Source organism: Accipiter gentilis, chromosome 7 (assembly GCF_929443795.1).
Source record: "Accipiter gentilis chromosome 7, bAccGen1.1, whole genome shotgun sequence".
Lineage (NCBI taxonomy): Eukaryota > Metazoa > Chordata > Aves > Accipitriformes > Accipitridae > Astur > Astur gentilis.
In genome coordinates this window covers 23202140-23226379 of record NC_064886.1, presented here as the reverse complement: position 1 = coordinate 23226379, position 24240 = coordinate 23202140, and the positions used below count along the sequence as shown (strand labels likewise).

General features: G+C 47.1%; 2 protein-coding genes across 3 annotated transcripts in view; one reads left to right on the top strand and one right to left on the bottom strand.

The window, feature by feature from the left end:
* Positions 1–706: 706 nt before the first annotated feature.
* On the bottom strand, positions 707–5118 carry TMEM170A (transmembrane protein 170A). Of its 2 annotated transcripts, none has more exons than XM_049806359.1 (3): positions 4960–5118; positions 4670–4840; positions 707–4043 (listed from the first exon to the last, which is right to left on the bottom strand). In XM_049806359.1, the coding sequence occupies exons 1-3, from the start codon at positions 5081–5083 to the stop codon at positions 3913–3915; spliced, it is 426 nt and encodes a 141-aa protein (XP_049662316.1). In that variant the 5' UTR covers positions 5084–5118; the 3' UTR covers positions 707–3912. The 2 variants fall into 2 exon arrangements, 1 of the variants encoding a protein (XP_049662316.1); XR_007506764.1 differs by having other exon boundaries at positions 4002–4043; positions 4223–4840.
* A 358-nt stretch (positions 5119–5476) lies between these two features.
* CFDP1 (craniofacial development protein 1) overlaps positions 5477–24240 on the top strand; it is a 67023-nt gene continuing 48259 nt past the window's right edge. Inside the window, exons 1-5 of the mRNA XM_049806271.1 lie at positions 5477–5480; positions 5546–5623; positions 5714–5819; positions 6455–6677; positions 8591–8709. Coding sequence (XP_049662228.1) covers positions 5569–5623; positions 5714–5819; positions 6455–6677; positions 8591–8709 — 503 coding nt within the window. The 5' untranslated portion in view covers positions 5477–5480; positions 5546–5568. The remainder of the gene's footprint in view (positions 5481–5545; positions 5624–5713; positions 5820–6454; positions 6678–8590; positions 8710–24240) is intronic.

The window sequence follows — 24240 nt, the reverse complement described above, 5'->3', positions numbered from 1 at the left end:
GGATGTGAATTTTTCAGGCCAGTTTTGATCTCAGAGCATGCTCGCTTGAGGGCTCTGGGGCAGCAGCGAAGCCAGGTGGTCACCAGCTCTCGGGAAATGTCCACCACACACAGCTGCCACCCTCTTACAAAGACTTGTTTTGCTGGTCTCGGTCTTTGTAGGTTGTATATAGATATAAAATAACGCAGATCCCATAGTGCAGGTATCGCTCCAGCCCAGGGCTTAGCCACAGCCATACAGGTGAGGTGTGGGGCCCCATCCTGAGAGCAGCAAGGGGACAGTGGGACCCTCGTGCCTGGTCCCCCAGCAAAGCCCAAGCAATGTGCAGGGATTGACCCATGGCCTTGGCAAAGCCACCATCCCAGGGTGAGAACTGCCCCAGGGGGACAGGAGCGGGTCAGCATCAAGCCCAGGGGCTGTGGGGACCCTGTATGGCTGCTGGGGGACGGGGACTCCCAGCCGTGAATCCGTCCCCAACAGCCAAGCAGCAGCGAGATGTCACCTTGGGCTGTGGTGCCTGGCTGCAGGCGTGGGTCCAGCACCGAACGGAGACAAAATTAACCACCAGAACCAGGACATTTCCTGGTCCAGGTGGCCCTGGGCAAGAGAAACCTGACCTGTACGAGGCAGGAGCAAGGCTCATTTCCAAAAGCAGAACCCAGGCCCTCTTGTTGTACTGCAGGAGGAACACACAACTTCATTCATCTTGATCGTTACAGAATTTACTGATAATCACCACCAGGATTAGAAGTGTCAGTAGAAAAATAAAATTTACAGAGTTTTCTATCATACAAAGATTTGTTCATGACAGCCGCGGTCGCTAGCGAGTTAGATAGGAAGTTGGGCGGTATCTAAATCAGACCATCACAGAGGATGTTCGCACACAGAAAGCAGTGCCACGAGTCTCAGCTCAAGCAGGGACATTTCTCCAGGGCAGGCGGCTTCTCTGCAAGGTGTTTCCTTGACTGACACTCCTGGCTGGCCTCCCCAGCCAGGAGTTCACAGCACTGCCCAGCCTGGGACACCTCAGCATTTACATTTTTGCAAGCTCTTTGCAGCTTTTGGCAAGTTTGGCTGAGCGAAGTCTACCGACGCTCGCTGAAAACTGAAAGGATTCCTCTGCTCGCCTCGCTCAGGATAAGGAACACAAAGGGAAGACCAAACCGATGCAGTGAGAGGGGAGGAAACTTCTGGCAGTGACCGATCTGGTGCATCAACTCAAGACTACTCCTCCTTCCCATTTGGATCCGGTTTTACCAGAGAGGGAGGTCGGGAAGGCAGCCAGGGGAGCGGAGGATGCTCTGCGAGTACCAAGGCGACACAAAGAACTTGTCCCCAGCACTAATACCTGTCAAGACAAGTCAGCAGCTGATTTATGCAAGAACTCCCTGAAAATTTTACAGCACCTGGGCACAGGAGCACCACCGGCTTCAATGACTCTACTTCCAAACAGTGGCCAAGCTGCCAACTCTTCAAGTGAAGCAGACCCCACCGCCTCAAAACAGACTTTGGGAGATCACAATGGGTAGAAAACAGGATGTTTTCACTTCGTCCAGCTCCAAGGGATTTTATTGAGCAATTTTTTTTCATTTGTTCTGAGCTCTTAACAGCCCGGATTTGTGTCCTGCATGCCCCAGCCCCATTACTGCAGAGGAATCATCCTCATGCCATAGCACGTGGCACACTGATAAAGTGCTTTCCCAGTTGCAATCAGCTTAGTCCTTGCTACTGAGGGGTGACTGGGGCAGGGGGAAAGGGGAGCACAGCAGGGCCCAGGACACTGGTTTCTAGTGTCACCTGAAAGGTAAGGCTAGACCTTCCCAGTCTAAAAGTCCCATGAGAGACTTTTAATCCATCCAGGAAAATGCAGGATAATTCACATGAATTAAACCAGGCACTCCCGACACGTGCTGTGTATGCAGCCATTTGAAATAAGAAGTGGGAAGCGGGAAAGACGTCTAGAGAGATCATTATTCCTGCTTTTTCACTGGGGGCAGAAGCGAAGAGGAAAGGAGCAGCCCAACCTTCCCCCGGGGAATGCCACGGTAGAAGACTGGCTCTCTATAAGCAGCACAGCACACGGGGCACTCTGAAGATCCAGGGTTTAGTACATGTTACACCGCTTGGACCTCACCCACCTAAGGAGAAGGATTCACATTAAAGTCTTTCCTAAAATGGACAGCTTTATTCCCCGAATTAACATGGGCTAAAATTTAGAGTAATCTCTCTAAGTAGCTCCTGTAAAACACCTCTTGCCATCAGCTGTCAACAGACCACTCTGGAGTAGTTAGTACATAGAGAGAAATTCATTTTCATGATCAACTCGCTGCCCTGTTGTGGGTTGTTTTAGCACAGAGGACACGGTGTTCATGGCTAACTGGCCTTACAAAATGTTGCAGGTACAAAAGGCGAGCTGGTTTGGAAACCGAACGAGTTCAGCAAAAACACCGATGGGACGTGTGTCCTGGGAGGCTGGACATAGGCAGTGCCCTCCCTTGGCAGCCCACACAAGTGTCAGCTGGTAATAAACAAACAAGGACCTCAGCAAAGCCACAGGGCTGGCTACACTGCCCAGCCACATCCTTGGGATTCAACCTCAGCTTCCCCAAGAGCCCCAAAAGACCCAAGCCCCCAGAAAGTGCCCAGCTAACTACCCGAGAGCCCTGGCCGTGTCCTGCAGGCGAAAGGGGCAGATATGAGTTAGTTAAAAGTCACTTAAAACAAAACAAACTAAAACAATTCATTAGGAAAGACCATACTGCCTGCCGGTAAGGGTTGGTTCGGGGTTGTGTTCACACGGCTTGTCCCTGATGGAGACGGGCATCACCCAGGCTCCTCCCAGGACCTCACAGGCATCCCACCCACTGGCACACTGTGGGCTGGATGCCGAAAACACAGCGTGCTCCCCACCTCTGCACCCAGCAAGCCCCAAGTCATGACAACCCAGCGCCGGCTGTGCAGTTCTCACCAGCGCAGTCACCGAAGCAGCAGCATGCTAAATTTTATATAAGCTGGCCAGCGATGTTTACATATCAGTGAAGAAACCCAATTTCACCATGCCAATGTAAACATGATCAGCAAGTAAAAGGAGAAGTTTAAAAATATGAGTCTCCTTCAGTGCCTGAGAAGCAACAGCACACACTCACACACCTGCCCTGGGATTTCTAGCATGGGCAGCAGGATGTAGCGCCCGTTCAGCTGTGCTTTGCCTCTCGGGCAGAAGGTACACAGTGCCAGAAGAGCTTCACCATAATAAAATTCACAGAAATAGTGATCTTTTTTATGCCAGTTATTTCCCCTGCTGCAGCATTCATAGTCGCAGCTCTTGGCCGCAAATTTTCACTGTCATCTGTCTAAAATGATTTTTCCTTTTGCTGCTCCCAAATTCACTGTGACCAAGACATGGTACTAGGAAGTTGGGACTAGGAAGAAAACAAATTAAAATTCTCATTTAAAAAAATCACATTAAAAGAGCTTCAGGCTCCCCGCAAACAAAGCAGCAAGAGGTCAAAGCATTAAGTGAGCTCCGAAGACATCACATCACTCTATAGTACTGTTTCTACCCCAGAACAGCCAGTGTCACATCTTAGTTACGTCCTGTTGCAAGAATTCATCACTGGTAAAAGGTATGTGGGCCTCCTCCTCTGGAAGCCCTTTTCCTATCCTCCAGAGAACTAAAGTTTCACTTGGCACTTAATGTTACCAAAAAGTAACAAAATTCACAATTTTTAGCTTAATTTCCTGCCATGCTGGAGGCAGGAGCAGGCCCTCAGGTATCCTTTAACCAGTGGAGAAAGCACACACCGAGGCACGCCTCGAGTTGTGCTCCCTCGTGGTTTGTTTCAGAGACGGCGCAGGCGGCAGCTCCTTTGCTCTTCCTTCGATTTGTGATCTCTAGCATCTGAAGAAGAGCTAGAGCGTGGCTAAAATCCGTAGAAACGAAACCACCACCACGCAGAATGTCTGGCCCACTCCAAAAATGAGGGCTTCAAAGGGAATCATTTTTTTCCCCGCAGCTCTGTAAACTCCAGCAATGGCAGCACCTGTGGAGAAGGGAAAAAGCCAAAGCATGAATGCATGACAGCGCACGTGAGACACATGCTGTTGTACCACAGGGATGAACGGGGAAGTCTCAGAGGATGTGAGACTGGGGCAGAGAACATGGGGGTCTGTGAGAGAGAGCCCTGAACCCTTGTGCATCCAGATGGCAGAAATGATTTACCGTGGCAAACCTCAGCCACTAACCAAGACATGCTGGTGGCAGCGTGTAAATTGGCGGTGAAACTCTGCTGAGGCCTCCAGAAGGTGTGGAGGTTGGGGCGGTTTTGGACATTCTCTCATCACATGATCCTCTGCACCACAGCCCACAAGCCGCAAATATTACCCAGTTCTGGCCACAGGCACCAAACCCATAAGTGTTTTTTCTCCAAGTGCTCAGAAACCTGAAAGCCCACCTGGCTCTGCACCTGATGGGCACGTTTGGTACCCCTTGACGAAGGGTTCAATAGGTGGGATAGTCCAACCCTTTCAAACGTGGGGCAAGGGGGGAAACAGCCAAAACATTCATCTCCTCTCTACTCTGAGGAATGCCGCAGTTTGATGTGCTCCTGAAGGCAACCTCTGATCACTATGGAGCCACCCGCTCGGTATTTTCGAGCTTCTACCGTACTTGTTAGGATGCCGGCGGTAATGGGTCCCACGATGCCCATCAGCAGGAGGCTCACAGACATGAACCTGCCGTACTTGTGATGCCTGAGCGTGAAGAGCGCTAGCAAAGCTGCCGGGACGTGGAAGGAGAGGGAGGAGACGAGGGCCCACAGGAAGACGCCGTACCACATCTCTGTGGAGAGAAGGGCCGTCAGGCAGGCTCAGGGCCCGCAGGCCCCCAGCGAGGCCGGCGGAGGCGATGGGACGGCCCTGCTCGGAGCAGGCCCCGCAGCGGGGGTGGGGGGGGTGTACCTGGGAAGGTGGAGAGCGGGCTGGAGTAGGTGGTGGTGCCGTTTCCCACGCGAGGCACCAGGCGGAGGCTGAGGATCTGCTGCAGGAGCCCCCCGCCGCCGCCGCCCGGCTCACCGCTCTCCATCCCCTCACCGGCCCCGCCAGCACCGCCGCCATCGGCCGGCTCCTCTTCCGCCCGCCCCCTTCCGCCCGTCTCAGCCAATGGAAGGTGTCGCGTGGTGACAGGCAGGCCTTCCCGCCAACCGCCGCCCGCCAGGGAGCGTCGGGGCAGCCGGGCCCCGTCCCCACCCCCGCGCTGCCATGGGAACGGCTGTCGGCCGCAAAGAACGCCGGGAGCACCCTAGCAACGGAAGCCACCTTCCCTCGGCGCGCCATTGGCCGGGGTTGGAAGGGCGCTCTAGCCCGCTGGCTGTTCTCTCGTCGCTGCTCCCCGTGCTCGGCGCCGCCGGCTTGGAGGCGCAGCCACTTTCCACCCCGCCAGGGGGCGCTCGGGGCCGGCGGCGACGCTCTGGGCGGCGGCAGCGGGCGCGCGTGAGGAGGAGGCGGGCGCGCGTGAGGAGGAGGCGGCCGCGGCGCCGGGCGTGAGGCGGCAGCGGCGGGGCCGGCACCATGTCGGGGTCGGAGGAGTACTCCTCGGCCGAGGACGAGGACTACGTGCCCTCAGGTGAGTGGCGGCGGGCCGGGGAGGAGGAGGGGAGGCGGCGGTGGTGGTAGTGGCGGCGGAGGTCCCAGTCCTCACCGGCTGTGCTTGCAGGTGCGGAGTACAGCGAGGACGACGTGAGCGAGCTGGTGCGGGAGGAGGCGGCGGACAGCCCGCGGCCGCCCCGCGGTAGGAGGAGCCCCCGCCGCCCCGCCAGCAGGTACGGCCGCGGGCGGAGCCGCCCCCGGTTCCGCACAGACGCGGTATCCCCTCTCTCGGGTGGGAGAATCCGCGTTAGCTCAGCCCGGCCCGGCAGGGAGCCGCCTCCGCCGTGCGCGTTCCGCCTGGGGCAGCGCTGAGGGCTTGAGAAACGAGAAACGCTGTTCTTCGTTCTGGTTTAGCGTCAGAGGCAGAGATCCTCAGGCTTGCAAGACCCTCCCCAGGAGCTAGTTATTTTCCTTTTAGTAAGCCTTTTTAAGAGCAATGCACTTCTCGGTGGGAGAAAAAACCCATACATGTGCAGTTTATTTAAGGTTGTTTCCTGTCCAGGCCAAGTTCTCCTCCCCTCGTGGTTCCTGTAGTGCCCCAGAGTCCGTTATATACTTAGATACACGCATGCACGTGCCAGTCCACTTCATGGGGACTGCCTGCTTCAGTCTCGCTGTGTTTTCTGAACAGCGTCATCTTTTAATTAAGTAGCTTCACCCCTAAGATTAGGGGGAACCTTTTGGGTAGTATGTCTTAGCGAGAATACAAAATACCATGTTGTTTCACTGATGCTTACCGTTCGGTTCTGGAATAGTGTTGCAGCACCTCAGTATTTCTTTTTTTGTTTTGTTTGGCATCTGCTTCCAGGAAGAGGAAGAAAGGAGGTCTCTTGCTAGACCCAGATGACAAAGAGGAAGAAAAGGCTCAGCAGAATGAAGAGGAGGAAGAAGTAGATAATGTAGAGCAGGTGGAAAGAAACAGAGAAGAAGAAGAAAAAAAGAAAGAGGATGCTCTTTGGGCCAGTTTCCTTAGTGATGTGGGACGGAAACCCAAAGTGGTGGCTGCCACACAAGTGATGCAAACTAAGAAGGTAATGGGGGCCTGGGCCTTCACCCAGGGAGTATGGGAAGGGCCTGAAGCTTTAGAGCACACAGCGCTGGTTCTAGCTGGTACCAGGTGTCAGTCAGAGCTGGGAAGAGGCTTGGTTTGCTCCTGCACCATCTGTTTTGTAAGCCTGGAGCCCCACTGTGAAGCAAACTATAAGCTGCTGGTCTCCTTCCAGCTGCGGAGGTCTGTGATCTGGCAGTGTTGCTTTTAGAGCTGATTATCAGCATCTCACAGTGTCCCACGGAGCCCTGTTGGTTTCTCCTTCTGGTCCTGGATTCTCCTTGTGACGTAGGAGCAGCACAATGAGCTTTGGTCTGAGTGTAGTTGTGGGCACAGCTTTCCCCTGAGGCTTGTGCCTTCCCTGATGGTCAAAAAAAAAAAAAAAAGAAAGGGAGACTCTGTGTGTGTGTGCGACTAGGGAAACAGAAGAGACCTGTGCTGACATCTCTGCATCTCTGTGCCTTGCCTTTCATCCTTGTGCAGTGAGGGGGGTCTGGAAGAGGCTGCATGTTGGGATGGAGATTGTAAGAAGAATGAATCTAGCTTTCTCTAGTTTCCTTTATAAGCCCCATTAACATGCTCTTGCTCTCTGTCTGCAGAGGTTTTCTGTAGAGAGAATTCTGTGCATAATCTCCTATTTAAAAAGATTTGGTTCTTAATAAAACCAAATGCATGTATTTGCTTTGCCAAAGCCTTTCATGCTGAAGGTGGTAAAACGGAAGAAGGTGCCAAAACTGACCCTTTCTTGCTAGAATTGGGTTTTGTTTCGTTTGGGTTTGGGTTGGTTTTTTTTTGTTTTGTTTTTTTTTTTTTTTTTTTTGAGCGGTCAGCCAAAAAAGTATTTTGTGACACAAGTCTGGATGCTTGACTCAGTGCTGCCTGGCAAGTTCTTCTCGCTGTGTGAAGCTTCCTTCTACAACTGTTGTAAGGTTGCAGAACAAGTGTAGTTGTGTAATCTTTGCTTGCAACTTTTTGAAGAGGAGTCCTTTCAGCTGAACTCTCCTGCTTCTCTCCACCTCAGTAGTTACTGGCCAAACAGCTGAGATGGTTGCAGGTAGAATTAGAGAGAAGGAGAGAGGAAAAGTTCTCTTCTGAGCAATTCTACTTTTATGAGTGGATTGCTAAAACATGAATGGTCTCTGAAAGTTCTTCCATAGCCTAGAATAATTTATGGAGAGATGCAGTTCTCTTTGTGGACTTCTTAATTTGGACTGAAGTTGTCTGCTTGAAGATCTCTCTGGTGTGTGGTTGATTTAGAGCCAGAATTTTGGGGTTTGTTTTGATTATTTATAGGGTCTGAGGTTTTTTTATGTATGCTGTTAAAAGCTGTAGTTGTCACTGGGTAAATTAACAGGCATTGTTGACAAATTGCTTAATAAAGATATTCCCCTCTCAAAATAGAGAGACGTTATTGACAAGTAACTTAATATTGTCAGGGTTCTCTGTGAAGGTTGGCCTTGCTTCTCCTGCTGATGGGTTGTGTTCTTCTATATTCTTGATTAAAAATAAACCTATTTCTGTGTAATCTACTCTGGTAGCTTTACTGCCTGGCAGCATGTAGTTTGGGAGAACTGAGTCTTCAGGCTTTTGCTTACTTTCTGAACCACAGCAGTGTATGCTTGCTCATTCCTACACTTAATTACAATTTCACTTCTTGGTTTGGGTCTGTTTTGATCCTTGAGCTACAATGAGAGCCTGGAACCAAAGTGGGGAATTTCCTTCTGGTGGCAGGGGCATTTGTTTCTTTTTTCTTGTCTGTGGGTGACTTGCTTTGACCATCCAGCCTGAATTGCAGTGCTACCTGAGGTCTGTGTTGGATCTTTGGCCCCTTGGAGTGATAATTTGGCTTGGCTCCACAAATTTATTGTTTTGCTTTCTCCTTCATATACTTTGTAGGGTGAAGAAGAGAAGAGTGGGAGCAAGCTTCAGGAGAAACCAAAAGAGTCTGAGAAGCCAAAAGATTCAGGAAAAGTGACAATCACCAAAGTGTTTGATTTCGCTGGTGAGGAAGTCAGGTAAGCTGGCAGATGTAATGTGTCTACTGTGGGCTGAGAGCAAGCTGGGTGCCGCTCTTCTGCGGGCAGGCTGGAGATCTGCTGTGAAGCATGGTGTATCTTCTCCTTTTTCCTTTACACTTTTTTTTATCATTAGCACATAGAGACCTCAAGGAAAATGAGGCCAAGATTTTTCTGCCTGAGGGCTGCAGAGTATGCAGACCTCAGTCTTTACTCAACTTCAAAATATGCCTGTAAATTCACTTAGGCTTCCCCATCTGGAGAGTGTTTAAAATGGTTGGCAAAGCTTCCTGATGGCACTGCCACTGTGAATGTTGAGACAAGGAGAGAACCGCCTATGGTCCCACAGGGATGATGGTAATGCATTTTATTCCTTCAGTCTAGTTCAAGCCCTGTGCTGGGGGCAGGATATTTGCTGGCACTTTCCCTGGTGATGTTCACAATCTACTACAAAGATCTGCAGACAGTAAGAGGTGTTTTGCTGAATGGACTAATAGCTGAGTGCTTTTATCTCTGAAACAGCTGTGGCAAAGGTGATGGGCTAGGTAAAATCATTCTTTAGGCTGAATTTGGCTTCCAAGATGCCTCTCAGGGGGGACTGCAAAAAGGGGCAGGCATTTTATAAATACTTAAGACCAGAACTGAGGGGCCTGGGTGAACCCACTTGAAATCTGAATGCACTGTGACCTTGTGTTTATTACCATGGTGTACTTTTTTTTTACATGTAGCTGTAAACCTTGTTTTGTCAGATGAGAATTTCGCCTCTATTTTGTGTGACAGCAGAGGGCAGCAGTTCCCAGCAATAACACCCACGCTGCCTCAATCTGGAGGAGGAAGCAGAGAGCAGGGGCTTCCGCTGCCCTTGCTTTTCCTGTCGGCACTGCTGCCTGAGCTGTTTGAAAAATCTGAGGAGAGCCATGAGTCATAGTAGCGACTTCCCTATTTCCCTGCACAATCCAGGCTGTAGGAATACCCTTCATTCACTGGAGAAATGGCAAAGAACTGCACAACTGCAGCTTTTCTGAGAGAGAGTATGTGTCATACCCTTTCTACAAAGGAGAGGCTAAGTCTTTCCTGTGGACAGGTAAAAATTTGTAGCAGAATTACAGACAGAAATTTTGTCTTCTGATGCACACCCTGCTTCTCAGCAGCCAGCTTGTTTGTCCCCAGTTTTCCCATTCTTTTTCTGGTTCAAACATGATGTCCTTCCTGCCAGGTCAGAATAGCTGAAGTTAGAGGATTGCAGGGCTGTTGTACAAAAGCCTTCTTGGGTTCTAACATATCAGATGGCATACGGCAGAACCGCATTCGTGGTGCTTTGGGGTTCAATGAAATCAGCATGCAATGTTATTTGGAGTCTGGACATGTCCATCTGTGTGTTGTAGGTGAGTGTCATGTCCTAACATGAGCATAGAACTGTATCACTTAAAGGAGGGGGTTGATTTACAGGGAAAATTGCCTTGTAGGCTTACTTCAGACCATGAGTCTTCCACTTGTGGAAAGGAAGTTTTTTGTGCAATTTTTTGTGAATTATAGGACCCTTTAAAGTAGGAAGCTAATAAAAACATCTGCTTTGAAGTTTCTTGTTTACCTATGAAAAGAAGCCCCAGATAATTATGATTTAAGCATAGAATTACCCAGGTGTTGTTCTGATTCTGGCATTCTAGATTTTCTGTGGTGATTACAGATTAGCTTTAGCAGCGGTGCTCTTGCTTTTATTGGTAATATTAGTTGGACGGGTCAGGGAAACTTTCTCTGTCCTTCAAAAAGTGGCTTGCCTTATGTGAACAGAACTTGTCCAGGGCTCCTAAGATGCCAAGTTTGTGCTTTTGGCATCAGTATCTTATCTGTATTTTTTTAATAGCTGTAGCTAAGCTAGATAAAGACTTATTTTTTTGCACCAGCTGTTTTTTTTAGTGTCCTTTGTACTGCTCACTACTGATGTTTCCTTTGGGGAACTGCAAAGGAATCAATACAAGTTTCTACTAATTTTTGATCAAATAGGCAAAAGCTGGAGCCTGGGTGACAGTGAGACTGTAACCCTGCAAACCACCAAGGCTAACGTATTTTTTGTTTACAGCAGCCATTGTATCAACAGATTGCAGAGCCAGCAATGGAAAGTTTGCACTGAGGTCTGGAGGACTGTTTTCTGCTGATGCCAGAGTTACAAAAGGCTACTTTCTTTAGCTGCTTGAGAAAATTCTTCAATGTTTTTTGCCCCCTTGATTTTTGTGATATTCAAAGCTGAGGTTTTTGTGTTGTTTACTACATCTTGCATCTCTAAATGCATTGTTAGCTGTGGGTAGGGTATAAGGAGTCATCACTGCTTACAGCTACTGGTCCTTTCCTGCAGCAGCCGTGGGTGAGGACCAGAGGGCTGCTTTTTCTTTAGACTAGCAGGAGGTTGTCTTTGCACGACCCCAAGGTCTGCAAATGCTCTGCATACCAAACGCTGACTTCCTTGCCTGGGGAAGCAGCTGGCAAATTGTTGGTTACAAAGGACAACACACGGTAGTTGTGTGTGTGTGTGTGTTTCTGGACTGAAAGAACAGGAATGAGAGAGCTGTCTCTGTTGCTTTCCTTTCTAAATGGTTTGAGGCTACTTTTAAGTGTTGCTCTTTTGAAAGATTGAGAAGAATTTAGATCAGTATTTAAGCACTGATAGATTCAGGGCACAAATTTCCACAGTCTGCTCCCTGAAGCTCTTGACAGAAGATCATTTAGCCCTGATCTCACATTGCAGAACAATTTATTTTCTTCTGTAAGAAGATGGTATAATCTCTCGTGCATGGTTAGAGTAGCAGAAGTCTCTTGAAAGAGATCTCCGGCTACAGGGCTATACTAGAACAGTGAAAGACCTTCCTCTTTAAACTGCCAGCTCCTAGGTTATTGTTGCCCTTAATGTCTATTTTGATTAGTCTGTGCTTGTATCAGTTGCTAATACTGAACTTCAGGTTCAGAGTATTACAAATTGCCGATTACCAAATAAAGTATTAAATTTAGTGGCTTTTAATTTTATAAAATACATAATTTAGTATTACCTTGTAAAAGCAAAGCTGTTGAATCCTGGAACTAGAAACAATCTTTAACTGATTTCTGTGTTTTCCAGTTGTGACTCTTCTGTCTGCTTTTCATTCCTCCCTGGTGTTAAATAGACCAGGAGCAGCAGGTGACTGTCACCCAAATGGCTGTAATTGTGGGCAGTGGGAGCAATTTGCAAAGGCAGTTCAGCATCTAAATGGAAGTTCAAGTCATTTCTCAGTGGCAGAGGAGATTGAAGTTCCTTTTAAGCCTCTGGTTTCTAAACTTGCCTCATGATGCAGGATGTGTGGTTGCATTAATAGGGAATCGCATCCCTGTTGCCAGGGTTTATCTGTTGCAAAATGTAATTGCTGTATGATGAGGCTTGTTTTCTCTTTGGCACTCCAAGCTACTTTGGCCACTGGCTTTCTTTACACCGCTGCTGTGCTCAGTGTATCAAAATGGTTCTTCTGTGCTCCTTCCATGAAAAGTCAACTCTGTTCATCCAGGACTGCAGCAGAATGCAGTTCACATACATGGAGCTGGCCCAACCCCATGGTGTCAATCACAATGTAACAACTTGTGAGGGAAGAGCAAAGTCCGGTCATTGAATGCTAGCAGAGTAGGTTTTAGTTTGAAACATCTTCTGTGTACCTTCATTCGGCTTGTGGGAGGCAAAATGAAGTTGAGAGGAGTGATGGTGTCTGGCTTGGGTGCTAATTCAGGAATGGGCGGCCTGTGTTTGACACCCTGCCTTGTTCATACATTGCAAATTCCAAGTAAAGGATTCAAAACTAGAAGTTTTATATTTCTGTGCATGTGTGCTTTGTTCATGTGGTTTAAATCTAAAGCTTTACAGGCCAGGGTTGTTGTTCTGGTGGGAATGCTTTCCTGGTACTGCAGAGTTGCCATGCTGTACTGACAGTGTTGTGTTGTGCTGGCAAAAGTGTGGCTCGTGCTGCTTCAGTGACCCTCAGCCACTTCCCAGTGTGTGTGAATAAAGCAGCCAAGCCAAAGCAAAGCTGTAGTAGGACTTTACCCTCCATCTGTCACTGGGGAGAGCCCTGGTCTTTTCCTGATATCTGGCAAGGTGTTCCTGTCACAGCTTCCTTTACTTTCCCACAAAGCTGTCTTTTCCAGGAGTGTCAGTCTGGGGTCCAGAAAGACTCCCAGCAAGCTGGGCAATGGCCTCAGACCTCTGCATTGTGGTCCCTTCCTGCCCAGTCCTCACTGCTGATAGGTGGCAAATAGCTAACTTCTCAGAGGCAATTGCTCCTGACCTCTGGAGGACTTGCAGATTAGAATTTGCATTAACCCTTGAGCTTTTTTCTTGAGCTTCTTCACTGTACTTGCATACTCTGAATCTGTTTCTTTCAGCCCTCTTGTGTGTCTGGCAGGTGTTCCTGTGATGTAAGTAATTCTTGGCTTCTTGCCACATCTGGGGCCAGAATTGTCATGTAAGCTGCATGGTCGCTGGCAGCATGGTGGGCCTGGATCCATGTAGAAATGTTTCAGGAAGAGGTTTCAGGATCTTCTTTCCATATCTGCAGTGTGAGCTCCCTTCTGCTTCTAGATGCTGGGATAAGTGAGTGCAATGATACAGCTGCTACTTTCTTGTATGCTGTGAGTCTTCCTCCTGCCGAGCAGCTGGTAAGTGCTGAAGGCATCATTCTTACTGCTATGTCAGAAATTGCCAGACCACAGAGCCCTGAACCTGAAGCATTTACAGCCAGGGAGCTGGGGCTTTGCTGTGGGACCTTGCATAATGGGTAAATGTTTGTCCAGTGAGCTCTTTGGTTACTTTCATATTTGAAGGCTGAGCAGATGGGTGAGATTTTGCGGAGTTTGAAGCTCATCTTTTCAGGTTGAGCTTCATAATCTTTATCTGCTTCTTAAGTGCCTGTTTCCTGATTAATTCAGGCTGCTTCTGAAAGTATTCTTCAGTGTTTGCCTGATTAAAGCTTACTGTTGCTTTGAACTCGGTGCTGGAATGCCTGTGTTTGGTGGGGCAGCAAGCCCTGCACAGTGCTCTCGCTGGGAGAGCTCTCAGCTTAAATTCATAGCCGTGAAAATCATCTAATTTATGGTGGTCTTTTTTTCTTGCTCCAAGGGACAGATGATGACCCAATTCCATGGACATTATTTGCTTTTTTTAGGTGGGTTTTAATATGGCATTTAGTCTAGAGGTATATACAAAGGAGCAGAAAGCTCTCTGATGTGTTTGAAGTCCTTGAAGTCTTTACAGATGTAAAGAGGGAAAATCCTTAGCTTTCCTACAGAACTTTCTGTCCATGCAGCTCAAAGCACTTTTTAAAGAAGTGTTGTTATTCCCCATCTGGGAATATGAAAACTGAGGCATGCCAGAGTTGATGATATCCACTGATTTGGTGGGGCTCCTGGATCTCATGGCTCAGGATCCCCAGGGGTCCAAAGTTCACTCGTCCATTGCATGTACCAAATCAAACTATGAAGGGCCACTGCCAAACATACTGGACAATAAGCAGCATCATGCTGAGTATGTGACTTCCTGCCTGATATAATGAATACTTAAAAGTTCATATAGTTTTGTAGAAGGAACTGGGCAAAACTCATGTCAGAAAAATTTGTCTGGGCTGTTACACGCGAGATAAGAACTCCATCTCTGGATAAGGACTCCCCACTGTTGACTCTTGTAGGAGACCAGATTTGTGACTTAGAATAGCCTCTGGTCTTGCACAATTTGACTGCTTTCATTTGTGTGTCCACCGTGCTGCGAGGAAACAAGTTGTGCTGGCTATGTGTGCTGAACAGAGTTGAGAGACAGCTTGTATCCTAGGTTAGAGAAGATGATGGTTCACAGTGGGGCTGTTGCATCTTAAAAGCAAAATACAAAGCTTTAATGAGGAACATAGAGTATCTGATTAATAACCAAATAGCTATAAGCTTAAATCATTGTAGTAATTACTGGTGTTTTTACTGGCTGAGGCTGATATTTCATCTGCCACAGTTGAAGTGTGGGGTGAAGGAGAACCTGATTTTCATCTGTTTGTAAATGGTTATCATCTAGGATGTTCCTGGAAAAAAAACCCTTATTACTCATTCTGTGTTCCTGCTTCACAGGTTTTCATCCTACCTTAAGGATTCAAGAAGAAAATATTTTTCAAAGGAGATTGTTCTTAAGTTGGAACTTAAGGACCTTAAGTTGGATCAGTGGGTTTTGGTGTTGAAATTCATGACCTTTTGAGCAGGAGAAGCAAAGGTTGAGTGAGGTGGCTGAGGGCAGGTTCTTGTCAGGAGGCTTGCCTGGGCTAATAAAAGCCCTTTCTCGACCAGTAGCACGGATCTCCTTTGTACAAGAATGCTGTTGACAATGGGAATTGTGCAGGCAGGGCTACAGGCCGTGGCCAAAGTTTCTTTTTTTAGTGTCCCATGAAGTCATCAGGGTCCACATATCCTTTAACTTAGGTCTGGTTGAGTGGGGTGGTGAGGTCTGAGCCCGGTCTGGTGTTAGCTGGGCTGTTGGACTCTTCACCTTGGTGAGCTACTCGGGAGAGCTGTGCTGAGTTGGTTAAGGACTGATTTATTCCCTCACGGCAAGGAGAAGTGCTGACCTGTGTGCAGCAGAGTTGAGGTTATAATTCAGTTCTCTGCAGTTGTACAATGCTGGTTCTTAGAGATCTCTTGATGCTTCCTCTCATTAGTGAAATACTGGTTTTCTTTTTTTTTTTTTAATTTTAGCTCATCTGTGTGCTTGTTGAATAGACACCTATGTCCTCGACTGCTCACTGTTTCTAACCCCAGATTTGCTGTCCTGTTCCAGAGCTTCAGCCCCTTGATACCAACCCTTTTTAGGAGAGAGCAGGTGGAAGTGGCTGCAGGAGAAGCAGATCAGACATCTGAGAACAGCCAGAGCTTTCCAAAGTCCTTGTTCAGCCTCTGATTTCCTTTTCAGTGGCTGTGATCTCCTCTCTGCTCCTTACATGACAAATGAGACCAACAAAATTTGACGAAGTTGGGAAACAAAGGGGGTGTAAGCCAAGGAGTTTGGGAGACTACCACCTATTTTATTGTTTTGCTTTTAAGGCAGTTAGGGTAGCTGTCTAAGCAATAGCTGCTGCTTCTGCTTCTTACTGGCAAGCATTGAGCAGGAGTGGGACAAATGCTGAGGCTGATAGAGTTAATGTATTTCAAGGGGAAGGGGAAAAAAGAGGGAATTTACTTCCACAAGTCTCAAGATTTAGAGCTGGCACAGAGAACAATTTTAAAAACGTGTAATTGTCCATCTGTGTTCTTGCTCTGTGGTCTCAGCATGGCTCAGTCAGATGTGTTAGGCTAATTACCACTGAGAGAACATGTAATACCATTAACTCTCTCCTTACCTTGTGATGCTTTTCAGGAAACTCAGCCGATGAATAATAGCAAGGGGTTGGCAGCATGCTCACACTTCTTGCTGGGTGTGAATCTTTGTCATTTGTTTTGTGCTCATGGGTTTTGTGCAATGCTGAGTGAAGGATGGTTGCTTTTAAAATCAGGAGAAAGATCAGTAGTTTGGGTGTGCTTCTCTTATTGATGTAGGTAGTGTGGTGTGTGTCAGATCAAGGCTGATGTGTATGCGACATGTTCCATGTGTGCTTTTTTTGCAAAAGCCTTTGCTGTATTGCTTATACATGTGAGTGAGAAGGCAGGTGAGTGTTACAAGAATCTGTGTGCTGAAGTCTTATATTTGGAAAGCCTTGCCTTTTATCCAGGTGGATAGCAAGTGATACACAGCTTGTACCAGATGAGGTAGACAGGTGTTATCAGATATGGAAGACAGTGAACTGAACTAATGGGGCAGAGGAAGAAACCACTCACTGTATTTTGGTGTGCTTTCTGCAATGGCTTTGGACTACAGTAGCAAGGAAGTATTAAGAAAAGTAAGACAAATGAATTTCAGTAGCCCCTTGAAAAGCCACTCAAAACTCCAGCCTCTCTGAGGACATTCGTTTTGTGTTGATGATTGGTGATACTAGATGTTCATAGGGTTTCATCCTCAGTCCTTCTTGACTAAGAGGTTCTAAAGAAATGTATTCTAGACACTCTCCAGTGACATACCACTCCTCAATGAGGCCTGCACAGTGCAAAAACCTTGGCTTTTAAGATTTTTCCAGAAATTTAATCTGAGCAGTAGGAGCCTGGGGATGATGCCATGGGACTATAAGACAAATCACACCACCCAGAATGACATGGAATATCAATGTTACCGCCGTTTAAAGGTGGCAGTGTAAAAAGTGACTGGTTGCTTTTCTACAGACAAGCACCAAAATGCTAATCGTGGCATAATGGAGTGTAGGCAGCAGCCTTTTCCTGTCTTTATGCTGTTGTTATTCTTGGAGGTCAGAGCATGCCTCAGTTATCCACAGTTCATATTGCCTTTTTCCAATTTAAAAAATGGCTGGGTTTTTTTGGTGGTGGTTTTTTTTTTTTTGTGGAAGCCAATAAGTGAAAATGTTACCTTTCAAAAGATGCTTAAGAATGAAAGGGTCTCAGGGGCACATTTTGATAACCTTTCCTCTGTGTGCGTCCATTCCCTGATGCTTCAGAATTTCCTTGGGGAATCCTAATGTCATACAATGCTGATTGGCATGACAGTGGCCCAGAGATGAGCTCATTAAGTGTGAGCAGGAGCTGTGTTGTGTGCTGGTTCACTTGATAGTCATTTGCCTTTCTCAAAGGTAGCTGCAGAAATTAAAACTTTATAAACAGTGTGACAAACCGAGCCAGAACGCTACTTTAGAAGTAGCAACTTGCTTCTAAAGTAAATCATGTTATGGTCTGCTTAATGTGCCTTGAGAAGGGGAATGGCCTAACAAACAGCTTTTATTCAGGGTTTTCATTAGTAGATGTGCAGATGAGGCTTCTGCTTAGATGGGGAAACTGAAGCACAGAGGGGCTGTGACTTGCAAAGTGTTACACAGTAGTGCCAGCTTTGTCCAGTGCGTTATCTGGCATTTGCCAACATGCTGACTCCCGTCTTCTTCCTTTATCTTACTATGCTTTTGAAAAATCCCAAAGTGACTGAGCAGGTGTCCATCTGAAAGTCATCTTATGCTTCTAATATGGCTTGATGCTTTTAAGGAAATAATTGATGTGTGCTGGTTTTATTTGTGCATTTTTGCTGGTAATCAGTGTGATGACACAGAAGGCTCAGCTGGGATCTCCAAAGGTAGGAAGAGTCTCAAAGCATCTCTAAAATGATGGCTTGGCCTCCAGATTAACCTGGGCATTTTTAGGGCTTTCAAACCTGTGTTATCTTGGCTCTGCATCAGCTTTGGGAACTGGATGACTAACTGCATTCTCCCATTTTCAGGTTCTTCCGAGTGTTTTATGCCTGTGTTGTGTGTAGTTAGTGTGGAAATACTTCAGTAAAAATCCCACCCTTCCCCAGTAGGTAAGGGAGGAGACATTGTTTCTGTACCTGGCTCTCAGACAATTTCCTGACTTTTAAAAATGTGGAAACAGAAGGTGCTTAATGACCTAGTCAGGTTTCACAGGGGCTCTTTTGCTATTAGTAAGGGGATCTTTTGTCCCTCTGTTCATGCCTTCATCACAGGGGCCTCAGATCCAGTCCCAGCATTTTGCAGCTCACCCGGTTTCCCTTCCTTGCAAGCTGCTGCCTCATTCTTGACAGCTCCAGGCTCAGAAAGGGGCTTTTGATGTCTGGTGAGATGCTAGCAGAGCCTGCTTTGCAGCCCTTGGGCCTGGGGTTTTCCCTGCCGGAAAGTACAGCTTGCAAGATGGATTTTTTTATATATTTTTTTTAACTAAGATTCTGAAGCAGGAGGGTTTCTGTGTTAGCCTGAAGGAAAGGCAAAGCTGCTCTCTGCCTTACTATCTCATTAACGCATTACAAACTGAGTCAAGCTTAGTCTAGCTTTTTCCCCATGGGGATGCTTCTGCTTTGTAGTGTGTGTTGGCTCCTGTTGTGATCTGCGTAACCTTTGTGTCAGTGTTCATTGCAGTAAGTGAATTTTGAGCCCCTGGCTCTTAAGACCTATGATATTCCTTCCTTCAGCAAGAGAAGAGATCCATAACACAAATGTTGCACTGCTTTGCAGGAGTTGTGGGGTTGCAGGGATCTATCTTGCTTTCAGCATACTTGCAAGTCATGGTTTACAGGGTCAGAAGACTGTCGTGCTCACATGTACAGCAGCTGCATCTGTTCACCTGGATTGCTCAACTCAGAGGTGTGTTCCATAATTTGAAGTTGATCCTTTTGGGAGATACAAATAAAAAGAATGGGATGCCTCGAAGACTGAAATGCTAAATGCATGGCAGGATTTTGAGGCAGTGCAATGGGGCTGGCCGAGGGAATAGTTATTCAAAGAAGAAAGCAGAGACCTGATGCTTGGAGATACTTAAAACTGGGGTGGATAAAGCTGCATTCAACAAGGAGGTGAAACCTTGTGCCCTGGCTGTGGGTCAGCTACTCCGGAGAGCTGTGTCTGATGAGCTCCACCTATTGCAAGCCCCAGCGGAAGCTTGGTAACTGGAGTGCTACTTCCCTTTGGATTTAGAGAGAGTCTTGAGGAAGTAGCAAGCAGAAGTCCAAAAGGGGCCTGACAGCTTGGGCAGCATCTCAGGTGGCAGCACTGTCCATGTGTTTTCTTTATATCGGTCACAGAGTCTTTGTCATACAGGAGATGATGGAAAATTGGTTGTTTCCTTCAAGGCTTATGAGGTTAGGACATGGATGTCAAAAAGTACTTCTTATGCATTATTGATGTTAAAAACCATTCATCTCTGCTTTTTTTCAGATGAATTGGTTTAAGATGCAGCCTGGGCTGACTGCTTGGATAGCAGCACACACCTGCTGCAAAGAGCAGCACCAGGCAGGCAGCTTGGCCCTTGCCTGACTCCAAGAGAGCTCTGATCAGATTTGTTTCTTTTTAAAAACCAGCCGGCAGCTTCTGTGCAGATAGGCAGCCCGCAAAATTATCAGTCACTCCAGCCTGGTCTTGTCTGTGTTGCTTCAGGGAATAGGCTCAGTTTCCCAGGGAACTACCTGGTTTGAAGAGCAAGGTTTGGAGAATGTTGGGGTTTTTTTTCTGAAAGGGAGAAAACTAATTGTTTGCTTTTGAAATTAGAAAAGTGATGGGGACTTGTTAATTTTAGCTCTGTTTGCTTCACACCAGGTAATCCAGCATAAAATAAATACATACTCAGTATGCAGGTAGGTGTGGCCTGGAGGTTCAGTTGTGTGAGGACTTAATTGTCTCCTGGAAGGTGCTGAACACATGCACTCCTATGGTTTCAGTTTCATGCAGGCAGGAGCACCTGCCTCTTGTACAGTGAGTGCATCTGTCTGTGGAAGGCACCCAGAACATGGCAGCTTAAGCACAAGAATCCACCAAAAAAGTATTTAGACAAAATATTCCTCTTGACTCAGAAGGGATTAAGTTTTTTTACAAACTCCTCTAGGTAAGTATTGCTTGCTCCTCAAGTGATCATTCCAGAAGGCTAGAGGACTACTTAATGAGGCTAGACACAGATGTGGAATATTGAAAAAGGTTAATTAGCCTCATTTTCCCCCCCCTTGGTCTGTAATTCCCTGGAGCTAACAACATTAAGAGAATGTGGAAAGTTTTGTAATTGTGTCAGGTCTAAACTGGGCCAGGTTTCCCAAGTGAGGCCTGAGTGTCCCACGTATGTGTGGTAAGGAGCTGGTATTTTCCAGAGCTTCCACTCTTGTTCTCCCTTACTTGGCATGGAGGTCAGGGGAGATGGTACCTTTGTGCTGCTGCAATTAGGGATCTTAACTATCTTCTCAGCTCCAAGGCCCCTTATACCCAAATACCAACATGTGCTTTTTCATCCTGATTGTGGATTGTGTGATTCCTGCATTTTGAATAGGAAAATGCAGTTGTGTTGAGCCACCTGGGGGTAAGTTGGAGGGGGTTTGGCACTTGGAATGCATAAGGTTGCTATTACAGAGTAGACTGTGGACAGAAGCCTGCAAGTGTTCTTGATGTGGCTGTTTGGCTTTCCCAGCTTCCCCTATCCTGCCTCTGAGATCCTGCCTCCTTTTCCCCTCCTTGCAAGGATGTGGCTCTGCTGAAGTGCTTCTGTAAGGGCTTGCAGGGCACCTTGCTGCTGAGCTGTGCACTTTCCTGAAACACTGTGCTGTTGGCATCCCTTATGTTAGTTCTGTTTCTTGCAAACAGGACTGGATTCAGCTGTGCTTGAGTAGGGGCACCTGACCACTGCACTGGAGTGAGTCCTGGGGTGTGGGTGTTGTATTCTGCTATGGTAGCAGGAGTGGGATGATGTGGTGGATTGGGATCCTCCTCTTCACACCTGGTAACTCTGCACCTGGTGTAAGACCAGAACACAGGAGAAAAGCTGGTATATTAGACTTACTCTGCCACTGAACTGAAGTATGAAAATTTAGCTGTTTATCTGGCTAAGGGGATTGCTGGGAGCAGATCAAACACTTGTCCTTAAATTAGGATGCTACAGTTCAGTACTCTAAGTGTGTGCTCTGTGGAACAACTTCTGGGACAGCCTGTGACAGCATGTTGGTTGTCTTCATGTGGTTTGGTGCCCAGCATACATAACTGGGGCCTTTTCCATGCACATAGGTTGCAGCATTTCAGTTAGTAAATGTAAAGGGAGGGGTGAGAAATTCTTCAGTGGAAGATGGAAGTAATGTATCCACAGCTGGGCATCAAAACAGGAGGCTGGGTGGGTGTGGTTATGCTTTAATGCTTCGGTACCACTTTGAGCTTGGTTCAGAGATGAAGGGTCCCAAGAAGAACACCTGTAAGTATTAGAGGCACTTAGTGATCTAGTTTCTAGCATGTTTTCCTTGTAATAACTTTGTAATAGGGAAGACCTTTCTATTTTACAGTTGCACAGCACCTTGTACAGTAGTATCATCTGTGCTACCATGCTCCAGCATGGTCCAAAAAAATTAATAACTGTTCTGCATTTTGGAAGTCTTACTATGGAATTTAATAGCATAGCAGTATAATGAAATCTTTATAGGAAAGTGATGAGAGCGAGTGGTTTTGTGTGTGAATTACAGGGTCTGTGAGTGGGCGAGGCACTAGCTACTTGTTTTATTGCTGACAATATACTTATTTTCATGTTTATTCCTGGCTTACAATGTGTGAATAGCATCCCAATGAATAGCCAGGCAAATAGTTATTTATCAAGTATTTAAAAGTGAAAGGTCTTGTAATTTTCCTTAGTAATGACTGTGATTTCTTCCAGCTGGATTAATTGCTTCTATGAAGAACAAGAAGTGTTTTGGTTTCTACATGGAGAGTTATTGTCTCCCATAATAAGGCAGACCAGAGGATTTTTTTTCCTTCCTGGCCTGGGATCTGGGAAAGGTTGAAATATGCATAACCTGAATTAATACCTTGTAAAGCCCTTTTAATATTCTTCCGTTTGTCATTTTGGTTGGAGTGATGCAGGAGTCACTGCTGGCATCAGCCCAGCAGCAGCCTGCCTCAGAGCTGCTTTTGTTTCAGTTTGAGGCAATCAGTGGGTCTTGTGAGGGAATTGCCTTGAAAGGTCACTTTTAATTATGTTTCTGACACATTCCTCTGTCCCCAGCTGGGCAGTCCTGATGGAACAGGTTGCCTGCAGCTTTGTGGCTCTGTTGCTACAGTGGACAACTTGAAAAATATACTCTAGAGCAGCTGCTGGCAGACCAAAGGGGGCAAAAACATTTGAACAAAGTGTTATGTTCTGTGCCCAGCCATTGCTGCTGGAGGAAGCAAGTATCAAAGCCTAAGTAATACCTTGGTAGCAACCTGTCTCATGCCCCTGGATAGCAAAGTGATTTCTTTGCTGCTGAACTGAGTGTCATTGAAGGGCTGTGCCAAACCTTCCCTGCACATCACGTTGAGTGGCCACAGCAGATAGAGGTTTTTCCTTTCTCACCCTTCCTGGGACTGACCATATTCCTGCTCTGAGAGCTGTGACTTGTAGTGCTGGTCCAACCAACAGCATGCTAACTCTGTCAGACTACAGGCTGGCAAGTCCCTGGAGCCATTTTTCATGTGCATCTTAGCTTCTTGCCTTCCTTTACCTCAGCTGGTGGACAACATTCAGTTTTGTCTCTGGATTGGAGAAGACTGAAGGTAGTCACAAAGTTAAGATCAAGGGGCCCTATGTTTAGATCCTAGCTCTGCCACAGGCTTTGAAAACCTGTTCCCTATTGTGCACTTCCAGATCCTGTAAGCTATTTAATTGCCAGATTCCTGTAGGTTTATGGGAGCTGAATTGACCTGTCATCTCTTAGCACAACAAGCAGAGTTAATGGCAAGGCGTGCTTTGTGTGACCTCTGCTTCCTTTCCTAACTCCTGCCTCATCTTGGTCCTACACTCTTCAAGTCCCAGAAATGTGCAGGGTTTAACAGCTAGGATCTTACCCAGGAGCAGGTACTGTGGCTGTGTTGAGGCCAGCACAGAGGGTTTTTTTTTTCCAGGGCATGTGGTTACTATGCTATGCCTCTGAAATTCCAGCATGCTCGGGGTCTGCCTGATGTTTCTCACGGCAGCTCATGCATTTCCTGCACGCCAGGGGTGGACCCTGATGGCATGAGCGTGCAAGGAGGTGACAGGAGGAGGGGGACCACGCTGGGTGCCAGCGTTGCAGAGTGCATGAGAAACAGTGCTGCTCCCCAGCTGGGTAGGGGATGGAGTCGGCTCTTTGGATACTGTGTTTGAAAATAAATAGGCTGTGTGATTGTATTAATCTGAAGCTGGCACTTGTGGCTCCAGGGTCTCTATGGGGAGTTCTGGCTAATTGATGCATGAAGACACCAAGTTTATTCTGTCAAAGGAGATTCACGGATGTAGAGTAACCTTTGACGTATGACTGCTGTATGTGACTGTCCTTGCTGAGGGCTGTGACTGGGTGGTATGTTTGGGATGCCCTAAATTGTGACAATGCTGCAGCAAGGCTTTTGCTTCTTCCTGAACTGCTTTTCCCACCCCACCCCTTTCCAATCTGATCAGCAAACACTTCTAAATATTCATAATGTGGGATTTGTCTCCATTCACATGACTGCTGTTGATTTGAAAGGCATGTGACAATGCAGGGGGGAGATGGGGTTAATCTCTTCCTGCACTGGCTGAACAAGACTGTGCAGGGGGTGTACAGCATGAGAATTTATTCTTATTTCTGAACATGCCTTTTCCACTGTATTTGCAGTCTGCAGAAAAGGAGGAAGAACAATTTCCTTTCCCTAACTTCTGCTTCAGATGCTGACAGTTCACTGACAGGACAGGGACATGGGTGCACTATTTGTGTGCAAGTGGGATTTCAGGGCATCAATGCCTCCAGGCTTAACAAGTAACTCCACAGCACTTTCCGCCAATCCAGCAGTGACCCAAATGGGTTTGCAGCTCTTTGGGTTTCTCCATGTCTGTGAGCCAGTTTCTACATGGAAGTTGCAGAGTCAGGTTGGTGGCTAGGAGTCAAGCAGCTACTAGCCTGCCTTGTAATGAGGGCAGATCCTCTGACCAGCGAGGCTT

Coding starts and splice junctions, on each gene's coding strand:
- TMEM170A (XM_049806359.1), bottom strand. CDS start 5,083: ATGGAGAGCGGTGAGCCGGGCGGCGGCGGCGGGGGGCTCCTGCAGCAG. Junction 4,841..4,959: donor CCCGCTCTCCACCTTCCCAG/GTACACCCCCCC, acceptor TTCTCTCCACAG/AGATGTGGTACGGCGTCTTC. Junction 4,044..4,669: donor TACCGCCGGCATCCTAACAA/GTACGGTAGAAG, acceptor CCTTCTCCACAG/GTGCTGCCATTGCTGGAGTT.